The following is a 23,981-nucleotide window of genomic DNA, read 5'->3' as shown; positions in this document are numbered from 1 at the left end:
ACTAATAGCCAATAGTAGAAGATCTCTCATTCTGATCATTGATCAATACCATCAAAGCGAATGATATCGTGAGTAAGCTATATCAATCTCATCATGTACAAACATGGCGGATCCTTGTGCGGATCAGATTGATGTTATCTCCTTTCGTGGATGCTCTCTTGGTGTCAGAAATCACAAAACGGTTCACTTTTGGCGTGTCCGATCGCATGCGCGGAGACTTCGACGAAAGGAAAAGCGCTAACAATAATATGCAATGACGACTGAGATGACCGTGTGCGCCTCTAGCTCTTGTAAGCTGGACACTAAACACTAACGGTGATTAAATCTTTCAATTTCATTAATTTCTTTAAGATTGTCATCAAGAAGAAGAATAACCATGTGGGACTTCGCTACACTACCTTCACAAAACAGCATAAATCATTCACTTACCGTTACTGGAAGCTAACGGACTGGTCCGTTTGCTCCGCAACATGTGGTGGAGACAAACAGTACCGCGAGTCAATCTGCTGATATATGTGATATGTGATATTAACATCTATTGTACTGCTCCTTTTTCGCCTCGTCGTATGCTGAGCGGTGTTTACGTCCTTTGGGCACCGACACAGCTCAGCTCGTCGGTATATTCATGCAAACTATATACTCAGTACAAAACCGCATGCAATTATGAGGTGCGATCAGCATCTGCCGGTGGCGACGCTTTCTTCTAAACGCTTTTACGTACATACGTTGTTTATATGAAGTATTTTGTGGACAGTGTTTTTGTGTGTATATTAAAAGTTTATTTAATAGTTTGATTTTCGGATTCTTGGTTGAGTTGAGAAAAGGGATCAACGGATCAAATTAGAGGCTTAACTTGAGATTGTATGACTGCTTAAACAAAAGATTCATATAAATGACTCGTCGCAAAAGATTCTTTAAGCCACAACACTACAACTACTAATTCATATTTCTTTCACTTTACACATCTCATCACAGGCACATCGCCTCAGGAATGTTTGTCCTCTTGTTCTGCTTTAAGTAACTGCGTAACGTCGCTTTATTACATCTCAGTTACACATCCTTCCGCTTTCGAGACACTGTTTTCTTTTTTCTCTTTTTTTTTGTTTTCTTCTTTTCTTGCGCGTGTACTCTTGGCTCGCACACAGGCACAACACGTTTTTACTTCGCCTTTATGATCCTTCCTTTGTGTTTTGTTTGAATTATTTTTGAATAATGTTCATTTGCCTATACCATACATACCCACAACACCCACACACACCGAAGATGAGTGAGTAGGTGGGTGAGGAAATAAAAAAAAAAACGGATAAAAAAACAAAAACAATAACTCCAAGTCCTCTCCCATCTTCGCCCCCAACCCTCGCCTGGACGGTGACAAGGGAAGCGATGTAAGGCAGATTAAGGGCAGACACGTGGGCAACAACCCCACCCATCGGGCACCTGCTCTCCTTGGGTGCCAATTATTTAAACGTTCTATTAAATTGTCATTATACATAATAATACCTTCACATTATTTATATGTACATAACTTATGTTCGTGTTCACAGGGTGTTTTCGCGTAAAACACTATTCCTTCCCATTCTCGCCCATGGATTGTGGGATACGTTAAAATCTTTTCCAAAATAAAAAAAAAACAAAACAAACAAAAATAACGCAACTATCTATACATGCCTACGCGACTGGCTTTACCGTTGTATTGTAAACCCTTCTCGTTGACATTTGCTACGCAGTACTACCTATTTCACGCAAAAAAGGTAGTCATATATATATTTTCCCTCCCTATCTCTCGCTCTCCCTCTTTTAAGTAAAGCAGGATTCAGTTTTATAACACACACAGTTTTCCATTCTGTTACTACGTGTTTTGGTGTTTTTTTTTATTCTCTCCTCCCCACACGTTCCCTCTTTTCCTTCACACCCCTTCCCACCCAACCCCATTCACCAGGTGGTATTTGGCGGGCTGAACAAAATCAAACAGCCAACCGTCCCGATCGATGGTGCCGGAATGTTTGCAACAAAGAAAATTAAAACAAAAAAAAACCGTTCCCTTGCTATCCCTAAGTTGCATGTGCGTAATTCATTTGTTTGTGTTCGTGTTCCAGTATGTAGTTTACGTGACACGCCATTTAACGTGTGTTGCGTGCTTGTTGTGATGCGCATTTATTCTCGCAGAAGGAACCTGATACGCTATTTGCTTTCCTTTAAAAATAGCTGTGCGCTTTGTGAGCAAAAGTTTGTACATGTTAAACAAAAAAACAAACAACAACAAAACAACACCTAAAGTGAGAGCGGAGTTTGTTAACTCTTACGCATACTATTATGCGCATAATGGCGTAACGTAAACGCAGCGAAAAGGACACACTTTAAACACCACTTAAACCGGTTTTGTTTCGCATTCTGTGCTACAATCAAAACCAAATCAATTAAGCAATAAATAAATAGGTAAGCTATCCATTACGCCATTTCTTCTGTCCTGCAGCCGCAAAACGTCTTCTCGTCTCATCTACTCGTTAAATTAACGTGGCTTACTTGAGCGAGAGGTCAGCATTTTGACATCATTTTCTGTACAAAGAATCACATTACTTTACCGAACCTAGATGCCTTAAGTGCCTTTAACTGTTACTTTGTTAGTTAGTTAAGTTTACCTTGTTACGCTAAAGATCTCGGATATTCCTCAGATATTTTTTGCGATCAGATGTGTCACCGTTCCGCAGAGCCTTACTATCTTCTGAGATTCGGTATATTAGTTTGCAGTTCAAACCTTCTTTGTGACCGATCAACCTTTTACTTTTGCAAAATGCTTCCCTTTCAATATGCTATCTGTCCGAATTGTACAGCAAAAGGCTCTGCTGAATTGTTTTTTTTTGTTAGTAAGCAAAAAACAAAAAATCTAATTACGCACGCTTTATTATTAATTGCTTGCTTTTGTTTGCATTGCTTATTTTTCAGTGAGCTATAGTGCGTTTGTCTCTGTGTGTTTTAAAATTGTTCATAGACAAGTGGAGATAATTAACCAATGATGGATAGTGGGGAACTAAAGATAACCGCAAAGAGCTCTCCATAACGCGTCAAAAGCAAAGTAAACACAACCACAATTCGAGCACTTTGCGGTTCCATTATCCTTGCAGTAATGTAAAGACCTTCACCATTTTGTATCGGTTTTAACCCCCCCCCCCTCTCTCTATCTCTCTCTCTCTCTTTTTCTCTCTATCTCTCTCTCTTTCTCTCTTTCTCTCTCTATCTAGCTTCTTTTTTTATCTTTTTGTAATGTTTTGCCTTTCATATTTATTTTAATGTAAATTTGTTGTTTTCCTATTATATTCTACTAGTTGATTATTGACTCTTTTTTTACCTCGCGGCACTCTTCTATTTCTCGCATTCTCGTTCACACATTCACATATACTTTACTTCATCGCTTCGTGTTTGGAAGGGTTTGTTGTATATGATTTCCTTCTTCGTGGTTCTACTCGCGACCACTTAGAATTGTTTTGTCAGACTTTTTAGATAACAGTTTACATTTGTGAGTGCATTTTGTGTGGGTGTGTATAATTGCTTTTCCATTTACCTACGTTCCGTGCATGTGGTGTAATCGTGTACAACGTCTCCCAGGCATTTATCTGCGATTGGCTAATTGGTTAAAATTTCCCCGTTTTAATTTCCCATTGCTATAGCTCTGCCTATCTAAACTAATTGCTACAACCGATCGATTTGCAAAACGTGCCATGCACGCACTTCTGCCGCCCATTTTTTTTTTGTGCAGGAGATATAATAACTGCACAAACAAATTCACGCACACACACCTACGGACGTTCTGAAAAGAGCGGGGGTTTTTTGACTGTTTACATAAGCGCAATTTGAATACAGAAAACGCTAAACAACACATATTTTGTCAGCGTTTATCTCTCGATGGAGACCAACTTAAACATATGCCGGAAGCTTCTGTTAAGACAATTAAATTATATTAAACATGTTTCGTTCGGGCTTCCAGGGTCTCATGTCATTACTAGTTCATCTAAAAATGTAAAAAAAATCATTAAATATTGGTCAAAGACGTCTGCGCGTGATGATGCGGAGGTGACGTTCGAAAATTGTTTTTCCCTTTTTTGGTACGCTAACGCCGTTTGTATGTGTGCGTGTATGATTCGTTCTAATAAGTGTTCCCAGAGCCGTGTACGCTTAAAGTGTAAAGCCTTAACCTATATATTCCTTACAACCTAAGTAACGGAAGTACTATGTCAAATGGTGTCCGTCGACGGGCACCGTCGACCGTTTGCTGTCACTACCCACAGTCGGCTCGCCGAGCCGTGGTGACCATCGTCGTCGCTGTCGTCGTCGTCGTCGCTGACCGGACGACGTGTCCGGTTGTTGGTGGGTTTCCCCGTTCGTTATCGTACCCGTGTCGCTGTGTTTAACGCTGCTGCTACTGCCGTCGCTGCTACTGCTGCTGCTGCCTCTGCCCCTACTATCGCTATTGCTGCTTCTTCGACTTGGCAAAGCGCTTCCCGAAAGAAAACAACTTCCTGGGGCGCTTCTTAACGTCCTCGTCAAAGATGGACGAGTCCGTCGAGCCGGTATCGTCGGGCTGTTGCAGGGCGCTGCCACCAACGGGAGCGACTGTGTCTCCGACGGCCATCGGCGCAGACTTTTGGCCGCCGCCTCCGTTTCGCCGAGCAGGCTGGAATACATCCTTCCCGTGCTGTTGATGCTGCTGCGGCTGCTGCTGTGGCACCTTACCGTCGACGAACCGCTGCTGGAGCTGTTGCTGGTGCTGCAGATACTGCTGATGCTGCGGTAGTTGCTGGTGGTAGCCGACGGGCCCGGCGGTACCGACCGGAGCGAACGACGCGGGCGTCGAGACTGTTGAAGCTGACGGTGGAACAGGTACCGTTGGGGATTCCAGGGTGACCAGGTCCGTGCTATCAGCTCGGGCCATTTGAAAGAGGCTAAAAAATCGAAGGGAATGGAAAATGGATTAGAAATTGAAGACATCCGCGTCTGGACCTTCCAACGACTCCATTTTGTTTGTTTTCATAAAATATTACATTTGCACACTGAAGTGCACTTAAATTGTTTATAAACGTGTACAGGTTTTCTTCAGGAAAACTTTTACATCCTATCAAACATTGATTATTTTTCGTTTTTAAAATTTTAACAAATACATTAAATTAACTTTGAACAACACAATAACAACTCCAAATCGAACGAAAGAAACGGTTAAGTATAACAAAGGTAAAGAGCTAACACGAATAGAAAACAAAAATACACGCCGTTCTCAGTCGAAACGAGTTTTAAAAGGTATTCGAAAACTTTGGTATTTTTTTAACAATTCTTATTCTATTCCTATTTTGTTTTACACCCTTTTTTAAATTAGAAGAAACAAATACTTTATACAGCAAGGAAAAATTAAAAAAAACAGGTGTCGTTTTACAGTGAAACAACAAGAGTGAAACAAAGCAAGTATAAAATGCATAACAACAATAACACAGTAGTAACGCGAAGGCATTCACTTTGACACACAGCACCGAAATGGAAAGGATATGACAGAAAAGAAAACACATCTAATACAAGCAGTTATTTTTTTTTTGTTTGTTTGCAGAGGAGCGAGCAGAGGAGCGCAACGTAACGAAATACAAGAAGAAGAAAACAATATGCGTAAGATAAGGACACTCACGGCACGCATCGTTTCGTATGTTGATGATTTGCACCGTTCCGGGCAGGAGATTGTGTGTGCACATCTTGAGGTGGTTTTGGTTCTTTTCTGTTTATCTTTGTTTTGCCTGCATTTTATGTATGTAAACTAACTAATCTGCAAAGTCGCGCCTCGAATGTGCGCGCGGCATACTAATGCGAGAGAGTTTGCTTTTCTTCGATTGCGAGAGCAAAAACATTTTCTAAATTAACCCATCGATTGGGGGATTTGATTAGATTCCCCGTGTATTAAACACCTACAGCACACCGAGCAGGGACTCGTTTATATCACTTTTGCTACTATTAGTACTGCTACTCTTATCGTGAAGCTTTTGCTGTCTGAAAGAGATGTCAAACGAAATACACAAAAACGGGTACACAAAATAATAAAAAAAGAACGGGCGTGAGAAAATCTAATTTCGCAATCAAAATGAATGATGCTTGCTTTGGGGGAGGGACACTGTAGGATTAATAATGTTGTGCTGTTTCCGGAAGCGTTGCCGTTGGGCACGAAAAGCGTACTATGATGATGATGATGAATTCCACATATTGAGAGGAGAACAAATTAATCGGTAGGTTATTAAGAACAATTAAGATTTTTTTCTAGTTTCATACGTTATCCGGCAAATAATAAAATGGCTATTACTTAGTAGGGCACCTTCTTTTTTGAGTTGTACAACAACTTCACTAATAGGCTAATAGGCACCAATAGGCCTGCCATTGCTAGCTTTCTCTGATATTATTTTCCTTTAGCTGGATAATCAGTTGGTCGCTTAAAGTTACGTAAATTTTTACATTTCAATGCATTCCATAATGTCCTGATATGAAGTCGTTGTCGACTCATTCTACTTGTTTTTTTTCTCTAACCTTAATTTATTTCATAATTAGTTTCTATTCATCATCATCATCCGTACGTCTGGTTTGTGCAAGCACCATTTTGGTGCTGCTGTACCACTGCTGTAGATAGAAGTGCATTGGGGACGGTTTGTGTCTTTTGTTTTTTTTTCTTTTGGGTACAAGGAGAGCTCTGGTTAAATGCAACGAGTTTGTACGGTGAATCTAAAACGATGTTGCAAAAATATGCTTAAGTGTGATGGCAGTCCGGGAAGATAACTTACCTCTGCGAGGATAGTGTTTTGCGTGGCGGTGGCATCGGTGCCTTACCGACCGTACTCGGTACCACCTGGGGCAGTTTGGCCGGAGCCTTCTTCCCCCGTGGCAGTACAGTGGACCGGTCAATCGTTGCCGGTGATGACGACGACACCAGACATTCATCACCTAGCAAACTTTGCGCACTGTGTGCCAGATAAAACGCATCCGATGCAACACAAACACAACACAGTAGTGATCGACAGTGTGTGTGTGAGAGAGAGAGATATGCGTTGTGCAATAAGAATAAAATAGTCGTGCAACATGAAAACGGGATGCAGTTTAGTTGTGGACACGGCAGCAAGCACACACACGGTACATATCGTCCGAGTCGCGTTGATAAAGTTGTCGCATCGAAACGTGATGAAGAACGAGATTCGTTTATGGAGAATGGTGTTGGTGTGACAGGTGTGATAACAAGGAATTCAGGTTCAGAGAGACAGCGCGAAAATACGTTTACATGAAAATAAAAAAAAAACAGAAAGAAAAAGAATACATACATCAACGTAAGGAAATGATAGTTGTCAATAGACACAAGAAAAAGATGGAGTACAACCGCTTGGACTGGGGAATTTGGAATGGGGACGCTGGACGATTTGGGATCTGATCTTACCTGTCACCGACGGATTGTTCGCGGGAGATGGACTGGAAGGCCGCACAGGCGTTTGAAACCCCATACAGCGAAGACGAGGACGGCAGTGCCGGATAGATGCCGACCGGTGGCGCTGGGACGGAGTAGTTCGAAAGGCTCGGATAGCTGCCGCTACTGCTGGTGGTCGTGTTGGTAATGCTGTTGGTGTTACCTGGCCCATACCCGGCCGTTGTGCCGGTCGCCGACGTACCGTACGATGCGGCCGTACTCGGTGCGATGATGCCGGTGTTGAGGGTGTTGAGGGCGCTCATCTGCAGGTTGGAGGTGGACGGGCAACCGCCAAGGAAGAACGTCACCGTGTCGCGTTCACGGTCACCTTCATCGCTGGCGGACGAATCGTCCCGACCACCGCGGCAATTGCTCTCCAGATATCCTGCCGGTACCGGGATGGTTGTTGCAGTTGACACGGGGTACATATGGCCAAAGCGTTCCAAATGAACAATGGACAACATGGAGACGAGAGTGGGGGTGGTCAAACAGGTGGAAAAAAGGTAAGAGAAAAAGAGAGAACGAAATTCAAATGAAATTAAACACAAATGAAACGGAATACAGAATTATGTTTGGGGGGGGGAGGGGGGAGATAAAAAGAAAAGGTAGCAAATAGTACAGGTGAACAGGAATAATGCTACACATTCGAACTTTAACCCTACGATGCACCGGCTTATCGCACAAAATGAAACCAATCTACGGTTTTTGGCAATATCGCAATGGTTAATGTTAATAAGGCATGTGTGTGTTTTGTTGTTGTTGCCGTAGTTTTGTTCGAAATTTTTTCACTTTTCTATTTGTTATTTAAATTTTCAATTATTGTCCTCTTAACAATTTCATGTTTGTTAACTATCTTAAGGCTGAAAGTTTATCTCTTTACTTTCCATTTTACGAACCTAGTGCTCTGTTTTTTTTTTTCAATCATCAAAATAATCTTCAATCAGATGTTGGAATTATCAGGAGAATGGCCACCTAACTTCATCATTTTTTTTAAAGCAAACATGAAACTTGTTCATAAACTATTTGCAACAAAATTTGAATCAGGTAAATGTATAGCATTTGCTTTTAAACTTAATTCAAAATGCTATATGTCATAGTAAGAATACAATTATAGTTGAAAAATTGATACTTTTTACTACAAAAAACAAAAAAACAAGCAAGAAGGTAAAAAAAATACAGAAACAAAATAGATTTTGTATTGAAAGTAAAAACTATTTGTAAAATAAAAATATTTGAACAAAAACTTATATAAAGGAAGCCAGTAAGGGTAATAGGAAGGGATTAAGGTTTGTGTCTTGTCGTTTGTAAAGAAAGATGTAAAGAAAGATGGAAAAAGCTCCGAAAATTCCGAGTGTAAGGAAGAAATATGTACATTTCTTTACATATGTACATGCATTACAATCCAGCATAATGTGCTAGGCTGTTGTGTGTCATAAGTGGACGCAGTACTTTACCTGAGCTAAATATTAAAATATGCTTTAGCGAAAGATTTATTCACATTGGAGCGAAAATAGAAGAACATTTCCGTTTGAATAAGAAATAACGGTAGTGTAAACCAAACACTTTTCAAACAATTGACAAACAATGAACACAGTATAGCATTTTCTAAAGACATTAATAAGAACTAATTGTTCATATTCAATATTCTACAATATTGCAAAAAAAAACCGTTCAGGGGCCAATAGATTTCGCTCCGCTATTTGTGCGCCGCTAGTTTTCATAGCGTTGATTACAATTTCGCAATTCAAATACATCTCGCGTATGACTCATTTGCATTACAAACCGGGTCATCTACATATCATTAAACTAACAATCCCTACGTTAAATTGTGATACTGTCATAAACCGTACCTTCAAGGAAATTCGATAATTTCAAACTCGACTGAGTATAGGTAGCGCAATTTAAATATTTGTGTATTGATATTGATTGACGTTCCCCTATCTTCTAAAGCGAATAATTTAGACTTCAACGTGTGTCCAAGTCAGTAACGTCACGTCATACAGTCACGGGACTTGACTCAACGAGGGCCCTCTACTAAACGTAATGACTTTGTGTAGAATTACTCACTACTGGACTTGTTTCCGGTCTTTTCTTGTAATATTAGTCCCTTTAATTATATTGTTATGTGCCAGCACCTCGACCCCCTGATCCGGCAGTGGTCTTAATCCGGACACCCCTGCGAAATGGGGCAGCAGGGCGAGAGGGGTTGGAAACATGCGCGAAAAAAAAGGAACGGAATTGTTATAGAATGCGCGTTATTATGTGACCAATGAATCGTTTACACTTTTATGATAGTTGCTTGTTACGTTTAGTTTATGTATGGTCACGTTCTCCCAGAGTTATCTTACACTGTACATGGAATAACAATTTACTTAAGTTCTAATCAAGCATAGTAACCGTACTGCTTTTGGTTCTTAGGTTAAATCCCAAACCCTCCCTGAGGCTTTATTAGTAATAAGCAAAGCCACTCAAACACACACAAACACACACACCGACCGACTCACACTCAAACCCATCCAAACAGATGCAACAGCTTTTGGGGATAGAATTAGGTAGCAATAAAAAAAAATGCATAGGCAAACACGGCAAAGCACCAAGACGGCAAAAAAAATGGGCAAACACCCTCCATTTCCGAAAAAAGCACAAGTGGTTAGTATTTTACAGGTTTAATAACACCTTCGAAAAGCTCCCTACACGTATACACATCCACGCACAACACACCCTGCAGCGAAAGGGGCCAAAAAGGTTCATTTGATTGTGCGTGGCTGTGTGCTTTTGTATGCATGTGGCAGAAAGGGGCGGGGAAATGGTAGAGGAGGCTGGGATTGTGTGCAAAGAGAAAGAAGCAAACCGGACAGAGACAGATTAAGTTAATGCTTACTGCAATTTCGTACTCTTACCTCCTGTGGCTCTTTGCGGAACAGGTAACGCCATTGGCATTTATAGAGCATACCTCCCCCAAAATACTGTAACGCTCTATAACGGTGTGGATATGGATACGAACACAGACACGTGTTTCCAAAACAGTACGCATCCGCGGCTCCATCATGCGCGCGCCATTTTGACTAACAGTTAGCAAGCTTTCAGGAACATTTATGCGCGTGTTTGTGTGTATGTATGGGTGTGTGTGTGTGTGTGGGTGTGGGTGTGTATGTGTTTAAGTTAAAAATGTAGAACATTCGATTCGATTCGTGGAACGTATTAGAACGTGTTATTAGTATTAAATACATTGTAATCATATTCGATAGCTGTCATCCACTAGGCTTCATATGAAAGAGGACAGAGGTTAACAGAGCCGGCTGCGACAGTACGCGAAAGCTAACGCACATAACATACTCTGCCTAACACGGTTTACAAACATTCAACATGTAGGAGAATGCGTGTTTGGTTTGAGATAATTATTTTTCTGTTACCCCTATATGTATGCAAAACTGTTTTCATTTGATAACTATTCAGCAGATAAGATGAGCAGTTCTATTCTCCTTTCAAGATCTTTTGCCACACAGATAGAGCAGTGAAACCAAGAACCATATACACACATAACACCGACTCCCATACTCTCTCACACACACACACACACACATACGTACATACGCATACAAACAATTGAGAAAATGTATATTAATAAAATAAAAAGAGAAGTACTAACAAGAAAAAAAAACAGAAGGGCGCTAAAGGTATGTGTAAACGAATAATAAACAAACATTCCGCGTTGGTTTGCCTGTTTGTTTTATTATTAATAACTCTTCGCTTATGGTGTCTATATGCGAATTTGACCGACTCAAACTCAGTACGGGCTCAGATGGTTACTATCGATAGTGATAGGGATGGTACAGAAGAACAGAACATAACCATAAACTAAACGTATAAAGGCGTAAGCGAATCATCATAAAAAAGGGGGCAAAGCGCGTAAAACGATCATTTTCCTCATGTTTTTCGACCACTATTCCGGGAATATTGCGCATTTTCATATGATTTTGTTTCTTCTCCTTTTAAATCTTTCATAACAGCACGCTTCTTAAGTAGCTTCTATATAGTGATGCATCGTTACGAGAACGAAATTATAATCGCTTTTTGTTATGCTTCGGTAGTTGGTTGATTTTTTTAAAGATGGAAATGAAAAATGTACATAGGTAGGAGGGAGAAGTTTTACGGCAACTCTTTAGGTAGAAAGGGACAAGGTAGAGAAATGATGAGGAGCGGTATTTCGAACACGAAACTCGAGTTAGCATTTTCGGTACCGCAAAAGCACACAAAACACGTCACAATAACAGTACAATTGAAAGACACATTTCGTTAAAAAAAAAACTATTGCGGGGCGTTATATGTTCGAAATATTAGCAAATATGAAATATTTAAAATAGTTAATCGTGGGATAAAAATAAAATAAATAAACTGTAATACAAACGTACAAAAGCATCCTTTCTTTCCTAAAACAATCTTCCCAAAAAATACAGCTTGATAGCAGTTAGGAAAGTAGATAAAAAATACATAAAACAAATTGAAGAGTATTGGTTGCTTATTTACCGTATTAAAATTTGCAACCGAGTAGCAAAATAAAGGGTAAAAATTGATTAAGATAATTAAGTAGCCCAAAAGCATGGACGGCAAACGAATATGTTGTAACAAGTACCATGACACACGAACAAGTTACAGCACACAAATATCAGATAAAAGCGGAGCGAAAATTGAAGTATGAAAAAAAAAGTTATTATTCATACATAAAACATTATAAAATCGGGAAAAAGTAACTTGACATAAAGAAAAACAGGTGTAAAGAGAAACAAGCAACATTAAATCATAGAATGGTGATAGCCAGAAGGTTAGAAAACTCCTCGTACCATCGCACACGATTAAGGAGGACGAAGATTGGTCAAGAAGAAGGAGGCAGGAACAGTTGTGAGGAGCATAAATTAATGACTGATGATAATAATGATTCTTTGCGCTTCTTTGCTTTTCTATATCGAATCCGTTTCGTTCGTTGCGTATTAGCGCACTACGGTTATCTTAGCCGCCTTTGGAACATCACAGAGCGTCTGTTGCAAAACGTCAGTATCCGTCCAGCTCTTAACGTAAAAATACAAAACCCAAAACAAAACGAAAGAAAAACACAATTTAAGCATTTTAACTTCAAATTTTAACATATAACTTAAGCATTAACAAGCAGCTAAATATCGCGGATATAAATACTCAGAATAAGCTATTCCTATTAGAATGGTGTTTCTGCTTTTGCTTCTTCTCGTACTGCTCTTTCTTCAGATAAAACCAGAATATATTATGGCATAATAACAGGTGTGTTTGTAACGTATGTAATCATTTTCTTTTTTGTTGCCCTTCAAATAGGGGAAAAAAAGACGGGACGCGTAATGGAAGATGGAAAATGTTGGTGGGAAAGGAATATTTTTTGTTGCAAAGGGGGCCATTAATGCAAAACGTAAAGGACGTAATAAAAACCAAAAACAAAAATAAAACAAGGGAGCAATTTGGATAGCATTTCAATTGAACAAGAAAAACACAAAAAACAATAACATACGTAACAAAGAATCGGCGAATAAACCACCACTGTAAAATGCGGTACAATTAACACTTAATAAAAAAAATGAAAACACGACAAAACAAAATAGTAATACGTCCGGAAAACCGTCGTCGAAACACATCCGGGATGCAGCACACACACAGAGCCGGTAATGCACCATACGGGCGTCGTTGTATTGGCGTTGGAAGGATGGTATTTCTTTGTTTGTTTTGATTTTTTTTGTTTTTGGAAGGAAGCCGGGCCGGGTGTTGTTATTCCGACGAGAACATAGAAAAATTGTCAAAGCTGATCGGCTTACCTTGCACGGAATCATCGTCCAGATCGTCCTGGCTACTCGACAGTCGGGCTGCGCCAGTCGGCACATGGGTGGGCGCGCGATGGTTGGTGTTAAGAAGAGATGGGGATACCCACCCCACCAAAAAAAAGGGGATAAGAAAGGAACGATAAGTATGTTACAGACAGGACCTTAATTAAAAGCGCTTATTCGAAGTTAAAACCAATCCGAATGGAAGGAAAAAAAATGAAATAAAATAACAACAAAACAAAACAGCAAGACTGAAATGTGCAGTGGGCACAATAGAATGTGCATATAAGGTGTGCTTACATCGGTAAGTTTTGCCGGCGACACCGTTGCGGTTGTAGAGCAGGTTCTCCAGATGCGCAATACCGCTATTGTTAACGATGCTAAACCCGAGCATCGTTTCGATCTGCTTCCACCGGTGCATTCGCTCCTGCAGATCGTTCGTCACGTCGTTGAGCGCGTTGCGCGCCTCCACGATACTTCGGTCGACATCGTCAATGCTTTTGCCGTGCGTCGACACGAACGCACCGACCAGGCTGGACCGTTTCTTTCGCAGCTTTTCGCACGCTTCCCGCGCCTGTTCGAGCTGCTTCTCCGCCATGATGCGTTTACGGATGTGGTGCTTGTTTTCTAGCTCGTACGTCAGCTGCAGCCAGCTCTGGAGGCCCTGCGGCGGCGTCCAGCAGTGGTCGTGTATTTCCACCTCGGCCCGGTTCAGCTCCGACCGCAGCACCTCGATCTCTTGTTTCAGCTGCTGCAGCTCCAGATCGGAGCTGGAGGAGGACAGGGTCGGCGCTTCCCGGAGCCTCCGTTCGAGGTCCATCTTTTCCTTGCCCACGTTTTCCTGCTCGATCCGGGCTTGTTCCAGTTCCTTAAAAAAAGATACAAATTTTATTAAAAAAAACAAAGATTCCCAGTTGATGGCGGATTGGCACAACCATACGGCCTACCTTCTGCATCTCTTTTAGCGCTACTTCCGCCTTCAGCAAACCCTCGACGTCCTTCGCCATGCGGCGAATGTGTATTTTGGCGCTTTTATTCTGATGATAGGCATACCAGCTGCCTATGATAGCGGTCAGCAGCAGCGTTACGAGCAGTAAGTCTTTCCACCGCGTGCCAGTTTCTGTTGCGCAACAGAGACAAAGGGAAAAAAAGCGTTCATTTCAGGTGTTTTATAAGTCAACCAAACGGCAACCTACCCCGTGGCGGACCGAACAGCACGGCATCCATTGCCTTCAGTGCGATCTTCTGCTTATGGATCGGATCCTTGATGCCGAGCACATTGCTCACGTAGTGCATGTTGTTGACTGCCAGCCGGGGCAGCACCTTCCCGGTAACTTTGTGCAAACGAAATAAATGTACGTACTGTGGTAGCTGGACGCTTTGCGCCAGCCATTCGGTCGTTTGATCCACCGTCCAGTTGTGCACCTCCGACCGTAACCAAGCCTCCCAAAGCTCCTTCACCGAGATGTGCATGTCGTCGTTGAAGTGGAATGCCTTGTGTCGCTTCTCGTACCCCGAGTCGTACTTCAGTTCTTCTCGTAAAAACTAAAAATGCAACAAACGGGCGCAATTACCAACTAAATGCTGCAGGAACACAGCTGGGGGGTGAACGAATACTTACGTCGTCAGATTCGGATAGATCGATGTCTCCGTTATCGTCATCATCGAGCTGCCGATGCAGCGATCGGATTGCCTCCATGCCGAGCTGGTCGTGATGCGCCAGACAGTCAATGTCGTCGATGGTACAGGCCTCCACGCCTGCCATCGCCCCACTACCGTACGTGCCTGAAATGAGAAATAAAAAATCTTAGGACTTAAGTCAGTCATTTTGTTTCCACTTTTTGATTCATTTGTTGATACGCTTCATCGACAGAACAGGCCGCATGGGGGTTGGGGTTTTGCGCAAATTGGAACACAAAACGGACAAACAGTGGGTACGACCCGACGGGGCAAACCAATACCCCAGTATGTTCGGTTGGGTAATGTTGTGGATGGTGAAAAATAAATCCGGTAGCCTCAAATTTGTTTATTTGATTTTTCAAAAAGATAAGCTTCAAACAATGTAGCACACATACACGTAAGTGCGGTGAGGAAAATATGACTGTTAATAATACACATACACACACACACTACAGAAAAAAAAACACACAATCGCATGAGGGAATCTTATCAGTTTAATTGAGAATATGTGTGTCCGGGATCATCAAATATCGTTAAAGGTAATAAAGGCTAATCTGTAGCTCGTGGAACTGTTTTCGTTCATCAAATATATGGCACAACTTAGAAATAAATCAAACACGCGTAATTAGTCATAGGGACATTGAGAAAGGTCTCGAACATTTCAGCTATAAACTAATCAAACCCTCCGCACAGCGAATATTCAAACGAACAAAAAACAAAGTACGTACAGGCTTACTGCGAGCCAGCTACCTTCAATTATTTCCAATTGTTTTTAATTTAACCTTATCGACCGCCGACCATGACCATACCCGTTTGTTTGCGAACGGACAAGGTGACAAACAATTTTCCTTCCGCCAGTTCATCGAACCAGCTTGGATTGTGAAAGAAAGGTTTTCCGTGGGGTTCTGAAGAAAGGCCGATACTAGCAAAATTCTAATGAATACAGAAGATGGAACGTGTTATATTTCTGTGGCCATATTAACAAGCAATAAACACCAAGGATGGTAGTTTGTGCTTCAAAATTTTAAATTGGAAAAAGATACTTCCGTTAAAAGATATATGAAAAATTTAGTTATGATCGGTACCGCTTGTAGTTTAGCTTGGCCAATTTGAACATATATGAAGGTGCTAAAACTGGAAACGCTAGACACATTTGCATCGAGCGTGAAGATGAAACGATCCGCAACCGAAACGATCTTCATCCCTTGGCTGCACACATTGTACACATTGGTTATTTGATATGTCCGGACAAGAGTCAGCGGGCAACGTTTGTTTGTACGTGGCTACCTTCCCTAAGCCCTAGTCCATATTCAAATCCGATAAGACAACCCGGCTTCCACGTTAAATATCTCTCACATAATAGCATCTTTTTTTTTTTGTTTTATGACGTTTACACCAGGTAAACACTAGCTAATTAAAGTCGTACCTTGTGCCGCTATCAAAACTGCCGCTTGATTCCCTGTTCTTTTTTTTTTTACACCACCGACACAAGCACGCCCGCTCACGTCAAACCGCGTTGCAGATATCGAGCAGGGAAAAGCGCGGTAGCTTCAGGCGCAAACAAACAAACAAACCGCCGTATATAACTAACTTGAAATACGCTTTTACGACGACGCCTCCGTAAACCGGATAAAAGATGTGCAAGATAAATATGCTCCGGGTACGCGAGCGAGGTATTTACAAGGCAGTTTGCATATGAATTGTTTCCTGGTTGGTGGACCACCAACCATTGTTTCGATCGGACTTTTAAAATAGGTTCTGCAATTTCTGCACCACCAAATGCCCGACAAGATTGGGCCCCCGTTTCGATGTCACGATGCATCGTACCCGGTAGGTCTAATGGGGCGCTTAATGTCTTGAGGGACGCTTAATGTCTTGAGGGACGCTTAATTAAGGAATGCTCGTACAATCAATTCCCCTAATGTACCGGAAACATAACCTAATGACGTAAAGCAGGGTAAGCCGATTAATTTTGAGAGGTTACACTCATTGACCTCTTTGTGGGAATCGTATACAAACACACACATTCGCATGCATGAGTTTTTGTGCGAGTGAATTAAATAAAAAATGACAGTTATTGCAAAAGTTGTGAATATTACAATTGATCTTAGATATGTTGCCATTTTCATGTATGACTCAAACCCTGCTTTTAAACCTATCCCGCTACAGCGATTATTATAAATTGTATACAAATTATAAAAAACGAATAAAATACGTGAATTTGTGTGCTTTTTCTCGAACATTCGAGCAATGTAAAAGAAAACGTGCAACCAGATAGTGTGGGATACAGAACGCAAAGTATGCTTACATACAGCAGGTGCACAGTTAGCTAAAGCAACACATTTCTTTAACAGATTAATTTAAACGATACTTCCTCGTTCGTACTGGTTGCAATATTACAAACCCAGTTACGCTTGTTGTAAAAAAATGGTAATCGTAAAATAGAAATCGAAGTAAAGTTTATCTTCTAAAGAAATACCACAAAGGTGACCGGCACATCTTGAGGAAAAAACAACACCTATCAATATCTTATTTGCATAATTGTTTGCCTCCTCTTATAGGACTCGGAGCTAGAAGGCACGTCGAACATCTCTCACCGTTGCAATCGTGATCGCTGTATGTGCTACGTGGAAATGGGATTTTACGTTCTTTTCCTGGTTCTATCTGAAGGCTCTTTGTGAAGTTCAACACAAGTTCGATAAATAATGTCAAACAGCAAATAAAAGTTGATTGAACCATACCGGCGAACGTAAGTTAAGTTTTCCAACCCGAGTAAATTATAGCGAAATAACAAGATTATACGCCTCCGCCTGTTTTCCCTTCTTGTTACACACGTAGAGTATACATAGTTCTGATGAAATTGATGTCACTTTGCAATATACTCGAGCAAGCTGAAAAGTGTGTAAAACGGTAAAATTATACTATTTAGGGGTGTCGCCTTTCGGGCGCGTTTCGTTCTTCCTGCCGGATGGTAAGAGGATGAAACGGTTGTCAGATGAGTATAGGTGAGATGGAATAACAAGGTAGAAGATGAAGCAATCATGCTTTTCTGCGACAGTCTGAAAATGGAACGGATAAGGCCGCACAAGCGATGGATACTCTCGCGCCCACAAAAATTAAGAAAAAATAAACACAAAACAGGAACAAGGCAGGGAAATTGAACCATGAAACGAAACAAAGAAAAGGGAAAAAAACTCCAACGAACAGCAAGCCAGCTGTACAGTGGATACATACCGAATTCGTGGTGCACTGCCTGGGACATCGCTTGGCTCAGCACGGTATAGGAGTTGCGCGTTTCGAGCGGTCGGGACGATTGCTGGGCGGACGGTTGTGGCGAGGTGGCAAGCGACGACGGTTGCTGACGGGACAGGGCCCGATCCGGGACCGGTGACGGTGGCGGTGAGGGTGGCGGCGCGGGCGGTGGCACCTGCTGATGGTAATGGGCCGGCGGTACATCCGGAAGGTGCTGAGACGGTTGATGGTGGTGGGATGCAACCGTTGGTTGATGGAGTTTGTTGTTGCTATTCGGTGGTTGCTGGTAGGCTGATTGTGGCTGGTGCTGATGCTGGTGGATGGGTGCCTTCGCCGGGGTTTCAGCACCGCCTCTTTCTGCGTCAGCCAGCCCCCCTAATGGTAGGAGCAACAGCGAACAGCAGCAGGCGAAGGCGTTAAAGTTCCTTGTTATGTATCGCATCTCGTGCTGGTTATTGAGGAGAGCGAAATGGACGCGTTAGAATTTCTAGTTGTCTAAATGAACATTTCTTAGAACTAGTTTTATGCATAATCGAAAGTCGAGAAATCAAAGGAAGGCATTGGATAAATATATATCTATCGCAGAAATCGTTGTAGTCTGCGCAAATTTCGATATTATTATGTGTGACTAATCGAACGTCGAGCCAATTTCTGAGAGCATTTTAATGTTTTATCACTATCACGGAAATGTATGGGGTGGGTAAAACATACTGTCGTTGAATAGTTACCGGAAGTTAGTAGAGTTGTGATTGGTACACTTGGAACACAGATCGGAAGTTCTTTGTATGATCTAAAGCAAACGTTGCCTACATTTAACACTATTTCGTCTGTTCCATAAACATCCTATCCGATAAAAACTATTCTTGAATCGCAATATTTGACACAATGTACAACAAGTCTTACTGCTAGCACCTAGCCATCGAAACTGTTATTAGCTTGCAAAGCAAACGATCCCGTGATCCTCGGCGCCACCTTTCTAGAGGTATTGCTCGCTTTTCCGGCAGCCGTTTTAATTGCCTATTCGTTCTACTCACATGTCGGTATGCAGCAATTATGATGTAGCATTAGAGAATCTCTCCATGAGAGACGGGAACCGATCACTGGTTGGTGGTGGTGGTGGTGTTGGTGGCGTTCGCGATGGGAACGGACAAGTGCAAGTGCAGCTCACGGTTTGCAACAATACGCATCGAACAGACAACACGTGAAGGTCGCCGATCGTGATGGAATGGGCGGTGGTGGGGGATGAGGGTTTTGTGATTGGAATCAGTGCCAACCAACCCCAAAACAACCTCGCAGCCTTCCAGTTGCTAGCTCAAATGGGTGCTCGTTACTACGTTCTTTTGGATGTGTGAGTGCGTGTGTATATTGTTTAAACTATTATTATATGACGACTCGTTCTTGGTACAACGACAGTGTCCCTCTCTCCTTCTGCGATCGTCTTCGCCTTTATGCGCTTGTGTGCGCTAATTCACTACGCAAGACAGATAGATTAAAAAGAAGAAGAAACCAAATTAAAAGAACAATTCTTACAATGTGATGGGATCCAACTTTAAGGGATGATAATGATGGAATGGCTTTAAAGGAACTTTGATTCCGGAACAATTCTTCCGCCTCTATGCTGTGCAGCAATCTTTATATACTGTTGTTGGCACCGAATCGGATCACGCACAATCACAACAACAACAAAATTACGGCCCAAAACACCCAAAAACCCGTGGGTGTTCTGTCTGCGGACGGTTATATGCATACCAGGCAAAAAAGAAGAAGACACACGCACCGAAATGGGCACCAAAAATTGTTGCGCGAATTGATTACTCACGATTTTTGCCTACTAGTTCTTTTCTATCGTGTGATTTTTGTCTTTTCTTTCTCTTTCTGTATGTCTTGATCTCTTGCTCACACTATTCCTCTTCGCGTGTTAATGTATGTTTTTTTTTGTTCAATACATATTCGCTTATGTTGTTGCTGTTGCTGATGCTGCTGTCAAAACCGCTGTCAGTCTACTCAACAAACCGCGCACACACATGCTCACATTCACCAGATCGGTATAGAAACAATAGAAGTGATCCCACTTGCGACGATGCACCTGCTAAGCAGCACGCATCTAGTCCGTTGGCAAAAATGGCACTGAACCGGGCTTCGCAGGAAATGGAAAACCGGAGCGACACTGGTTGTTGCGGCTGATGCTGCTGCTGCGTTGTCATCGGATACAAGCGCACTTATACACAGACGCAAGGTGGTTTCGATAGTGTTTTTGCCGAGTTGCTAGCGTAGTCCAATAGAGATTCCGACACGGGGCACAAAATACCGTAAAACAATCTTCCTCCCAACCCACACAGAACACAATTTCACCTACACTTTTGGGGTAGACGATTCCAGCTTTTCCTTGACGATCGACAGTTCCTTCCCGGAGCGCGATGATTGTGATGCGCTACTCTGTGTGCGTCATCCGACACAGCCGTGTGCCCGATCGGCAAGCTTGGCGAAAATGTTGCCTACACACACGGAACACCTTACCGATGGTGCCTATCCGAAGTGCGCGCACACTAAGCACACGGGTACAGGGGTTTTCATCACTATCCACCAGTGGCCCGATGGGTTTGCAATGATATAAACACTGGGTTCGCTATGTTCTCGCATATTGTAAACCAGTCGCAGCCTTCTCACGGAATCATCGCCGACAATCGCGATAAAAATACACAGTATACAGACCCACACATACTCACAGAAAGGACAGTGTTTGGCATTCGGAACTACCTTAAACCGTGCGTATTCTTTTAACCACTACTGACCTCCAACGAACTCACTCGTTTTATTTCTAATGCAGTATTAAATTGTCCGTTTTCTACACCTTTTGACGCATGAAATCAAATAAGTTAAGTTGATTTCTAACGCTAAAAAAGGAACGCTTTACTTACCCATTCACCCCACACCACACGCGGGCTACTATCTCTCTTTTTTGGCTAAATCGTTGGCAATTCTTTTACTTGTTCCGCGTGTGTGTATGCTTTCGTACCGGAAGAACTTATTAAAATGTACGTAGGTAGGCCTCGGACATACAGGAAAAACAGCCGCAAAACTGAACACAAAAACGAGACGGAAAACAAAACAATCGAACGACCCTGCCACCGAGAAACAAATTCCCAAACGGGTCTGATGAATGTGTGCCTCCCTGTATGTGTGTGTGAAGTTAGTGCACAGGAAAATTGAGCCATACAAAAGAGGAGAAAAATATGTGGATTCAAGGTTATGCAAGCTGTGCCCTCTTTCAAGAGTACAATTTGTGGCAAGGAAGAGCGAAATAGATACAGCTTTTGTGTGTATGAAAACATTTTTTCCCTACACATGGATGTTCTGACAGTTTGAACTGTCAGTATGAGCTTTCAAAAGACAGTGGTGGCAAATGAGCGAGGAAAATATTTTGAATGTTTATCTTACACAAGTATTTTAATAAGCAGTTGATTAATCTTTTTTTTTTCATCGGAATGCAAACCCTTCGCTAATATAATATCAACACTCATGTAACACTTTTGTGTTGCAAACTAGACGAAAATGTTATCAAACCTTCTTTTCAGTGCTATCTGTTTCACTTTTATTACTTTGTTTCCCCCGAAACAAAGCTTGATACTACAGTCATTTTATAACTTACAACACTATAAAAATAATATAAAAAACATTCAGCATAAACGACACAATTTGCAGCAACCACAATGAAGCAAAGAACGAAAATAGTAAACCTTTGCTAATACCAGGACCAAAAAAATACGGCTGTTTCAATTCATCGTGCCCACTACCGGATAGATTTCTGCAGTAAGCCCAACCATTAAAGCCAACTTTGGTGAAACGATAGTTTTCGGCGGGACCTTCACCGTATCATCGTCCGGCATTATCTAGAATGGAACCAATGCAGCACAGCACATTAAAACATTTACACATTCGCAAATTTGTGCTAGAGAAGAAGAAAGTTAGATATACCTTATCGACTACATGCTTAGACACCAATCCATCAGGACCAACGTATAACACCGAGAATCCATCGTACCATCTGGAAAAAAAATTGACAAGAATTATATTTAACAAAGACGCGATATTGAGAGTTCTTTGCGAAATACTTACGCTTCCTGCTCGTCGAATATCTCCTTCAACTTCCATAGCTTATACTTCCAAAACTGAAGCATCACCTTGAGTGCACTAATGCCCCGGATGCGCCATCGCACCTTCACCGTGTTATCCTCGGGATGTTTGGTGATTTTCAGCACTTCAAAGGTAACATAGGCAAACTTTAGGTGGCCGACGGTACGCAACAAAGCTATTTGCTTCACGTAATGGTACAGTCCTCTGGAAATAGCGACAAAAATATACAAAAAACACCGAATAAAACGTATTGTTTCAGCTGTTTGAGTTCAAATTGAGATTGAGAAACCCGTACTCTGTCCGTGTACCGCGAATGTTGTTCTCGAAGATTAAGTTGGGGCTGTAGATGGAGTAGTCGAGCGGTTGGACAAATAGCTTGGGTAATGTTTGCGACAGCACGTGATAGACACGATGCAACTGCTCCTCGGAGGGTTGATTTTCTTTCGGCTGGTTGCCCTGCCCGGGGTGAATGGAAAACCGGAATTCACATGTATTGTTCGAAAGGATGTAACATTTGGTATTGGTTCTTACCGTAGCTGTGGAGGAGATACTGTCACTGCAATATTGGATGTCGCTTCGATCACTGCATTGAGTGGCATTTGTTTCGCTCAATATACTTCGGTTTCTATCCGCCTTAAATGCATCGACTGCAAATGCATGTGAGAGTGCAGCAGCTGGTGGTTTGCATCGGTTCTACATAGGCAACGAGGTTGGAAGTAAGGAAGCAAGAAAGGAAAAATCAACAACATCGAACAACAATACCATATTATGCAATATACGAGACATGCATTTTACGGGTGCATTAGCTGTTTGCTTTTCTTTTGGATTATTTTGTCAACTTACATTAGCAACAACGGTAGTTACGCCGGCGACACCAGTACGATGTACTTCGGAACCGTACGGCCGTGGTGTGAATATCCCACCAACCAACGAGCAACTTTTACGCGTAACGCTCCGTAGATAGTTGGCCATGATTTGGACAGGCCGCGTACGACACCCTCGGGAGTGTTTCCGTATTCTTAATGTGCGCCTTCACTGGACACCAAGGAGGCACACCTCCGAGACAGCTCGACGGGGTACAAACGCTTTCAGCAAACACACGCTGCGAGACGCCTTTGCTGCATGCTACCTATTTTATTTTCAGTACAATGTTTTGCCCTTGCGAATGCTGTTACATTGTCAAACGCTAGTGCACACCGGGAAAAATTAAAACTCGGCGAATGATAGGGACAACAGGTGCACGTGGGAGCGAGGTAGGGTAGGTGACAGTTCGCCGCTGACAGATTGAGGTCCGGCGTGGACGGATGTTTATTTACAAAAGCCCCAGTCAGACTGCGCGTTGGTAATTTACCCATTCGAGCAGTTTGCTTCGTCAGGCTGTATCGTTCGTATCGGGCTCACTGGGAGATTCAACTTGATGAAACGGTGAATGAAGTGAAAATCTTTCATTAAGCATGACCCAAGGGTAGATTAAAAGTTTTGAAATGTTTTAAATCCAGTTTAAAGCATGAATACAATAAAAACATTGTTCTGGGACGCCATCAAACTGCCTCCACAAACGAGTGAATGATACTGCTTGATAAAGCAAACTGCTCGAATGGGTA

General features: G+C 42.0%; 3 protein-coding genes across 4 annotated transcripts; all 3 read right to left on the bottom strand.

The window, feature by feature from the left end:
- Nucleotides 1–1,772: 1,772 nt before the first annotated feature.
- Nucleotides 1,773–7,944, bottom strand: LOC128307438 (nuclear pore complex protein DDB_G0274915-like). Its single transcript, XM_053045284.1, has 3 exons — nt 7,445–7,944; nt 6,801–6,977; nt 1,773–4,937 (listed from the first exon to the last, which is right to left on the bottom strand). The coding sequence occupies exons 1-3, from the start codon at nt 7,933–7,935 to the stop codon at nt 4,463–4,465; spliced, it is 1,143 nt and encodes a 380-aa protein (XP_052901244.1). The 5' UTR covers nt 7,936–7,944; the 3' UTR covers nt 1,773–4,462.
- A 4,404-nt stretch (nt 7,945–12,348) lies between these two features.
- LOC128307437 (stromal interaction molecule homolog) lies at nt 12,349–20,300 on the bottom strand. 2 transcript variants are annotated; one of them, XM_053045282.1, is made up of 9 exons: nt 20,063–20,300; nt 19,278–19,714; nt 18,226–18,691; nt 14,933–15,096; nt 14,508–14,856; nt 14,259–14,431; nt 13,612–14,179; nt 13,306–13,353; nt 12,349–13,205 (listed from the first exon to the last, which is right to left on the bottom strand). In XM_053045282.1, exons 3-9 carry the CDS (start codon nt 18,683–18,685, stop codon nt 12,967–12,969), a joined length of 2,001 nt encoding a protein of 666 aa, XP_052901242.1. In that variant the 5' UTR covers nt 18,686–18,691; nt 19,278–19,714; nt 20,063–20,300; the 3' UTR covers nt 12,349–12,966. The 2 variants fall into 2 exon arrangements, with proteins under 2 accessions (XP_052901242.1, XP_052901243.1); XM_053045283.1 differs by having other exon boundaries at nt 13,081–13,353.
- A 1,442-nt stretch (nt 20,301–21,742) lies between these two features.
- Nucleotides 21,743–23,589, bottom strand: LOC128307090 (uncharacterized protein C6orf136 homolog). Its single transcript, XM_053044811.1, has 6 exons — nt 23,221–23,589; nt 22,909–23,070; nt 22,673–22,833; nt 22,360–22,581; nt 22,219–22,288; nt 21,743–22,133 (listed from the first exon to the last, which is right to left on the bottom strand). The coding sequence occupies exons 1-6, from the start codon at nt 23,347–23,349 to the stop codon at nt 22,017–22,019; spliced, it is 861 nt and encodes a 286-aa protein (XP_052900771.1). The 5' UTR covers nt 23,350–23,589; the 3' UTR covers nt 21,743–22,016.
- Nucleotides 23,590–23,981: the final 392 nt, after the last annotated feature.

The sequence above is a fragment of the Anopheles moucheti genome, chromosome X (genome assembly GCF_943734755.1).
Source record: "Anopheles moucheti chromosome X, idAnoMoucSN_F20_07, whole genome shotgun sequence".
Lineage (NCBI taxonomy): Eukaryota > Metazoa > Arthropoda > Insecta > Diptera > Culicidae > Anopheles > Anopheles moucheti.
Note: the sequence above shows the minus strand (reverse complement) of the source record. Positions and strands in the feature narration are given on the sequence as shown.

What these genes read in the sequence shown, in the direction of transcription:
- LOC128307437 (XM_053045282.1), bottom strand. Translation starts at nt 18,685, where the DNA reads ATGCGATACATAACAAGGAACTTTAACGCCTTCGCCTGCTGCTGTTCG. An exon ending in GGCAGTGCACCACGAATTCG is followed by an intron (nt 15,097 to 18,225) that starts GTATGTATCCAC and finishes TTCTCATTTCAG; the next exon opens with GCACGTACGGTAGTGGGGCG. An exon ending in ATCTATCCGAATCTGACGAC is followed by an intron (nt 14,857 to 14,932) that starts GTAAGTATTCGT and finishes TTGCATTTTTAG; the next exon opens with TTTTTACGAGAAGAACTGAA.
- LOC128307090 (XM_053044811.1), bottom strand. Translation starts at nt 23,349, where the DNA reads ATGGCCAACTATCTACGGAGCGTTACGCGTAAAAGTTGCTCGTTGGTT. An exon ending in GTATCTCCTCCACAGCTACG is followed by an intron (nt 22,834 to 22,908) that starts GTAAGAACCAAT and finishes CACCCCGGGCAG; the next exon opens with GGCAACCAGCCGAAAGAAAA. An exon ending in CTAAGCATGTAGTCGATAAG is followed by an intron (nt 22,134 to 22,218) that starts GTATATCTAACT and finishes GTTCCATTCTAG; the next exon opens with ATAATGCCGGACGATGATAC.
- LOC128307438 (XM_053045284.1), bottom strand. Translation starts at nt 7,935, where the DNA reads ATGTTGTCCATTGTTCATTTGGAACGCTTTGGCCATATGTACCCCGTG. An exon ending in GAACAATCCGTCGGTGACAG is followed by an intron (nt 6,978 to 7,444) that starts GTAAGATCAGAT and finishes TCTGGCACACAG; the next exon opens with TGCGCAAAGTTTGCTAGGTG. An exon ending in AAAACACTATCCTCGCAGAG is followed by an intron (nt 4,938 to 6,800) that starts GTAAGTTATCTT and finishes TCGATTTTTTAG; the next exon opens with CCTCTTTCAAATGGCCCGAG.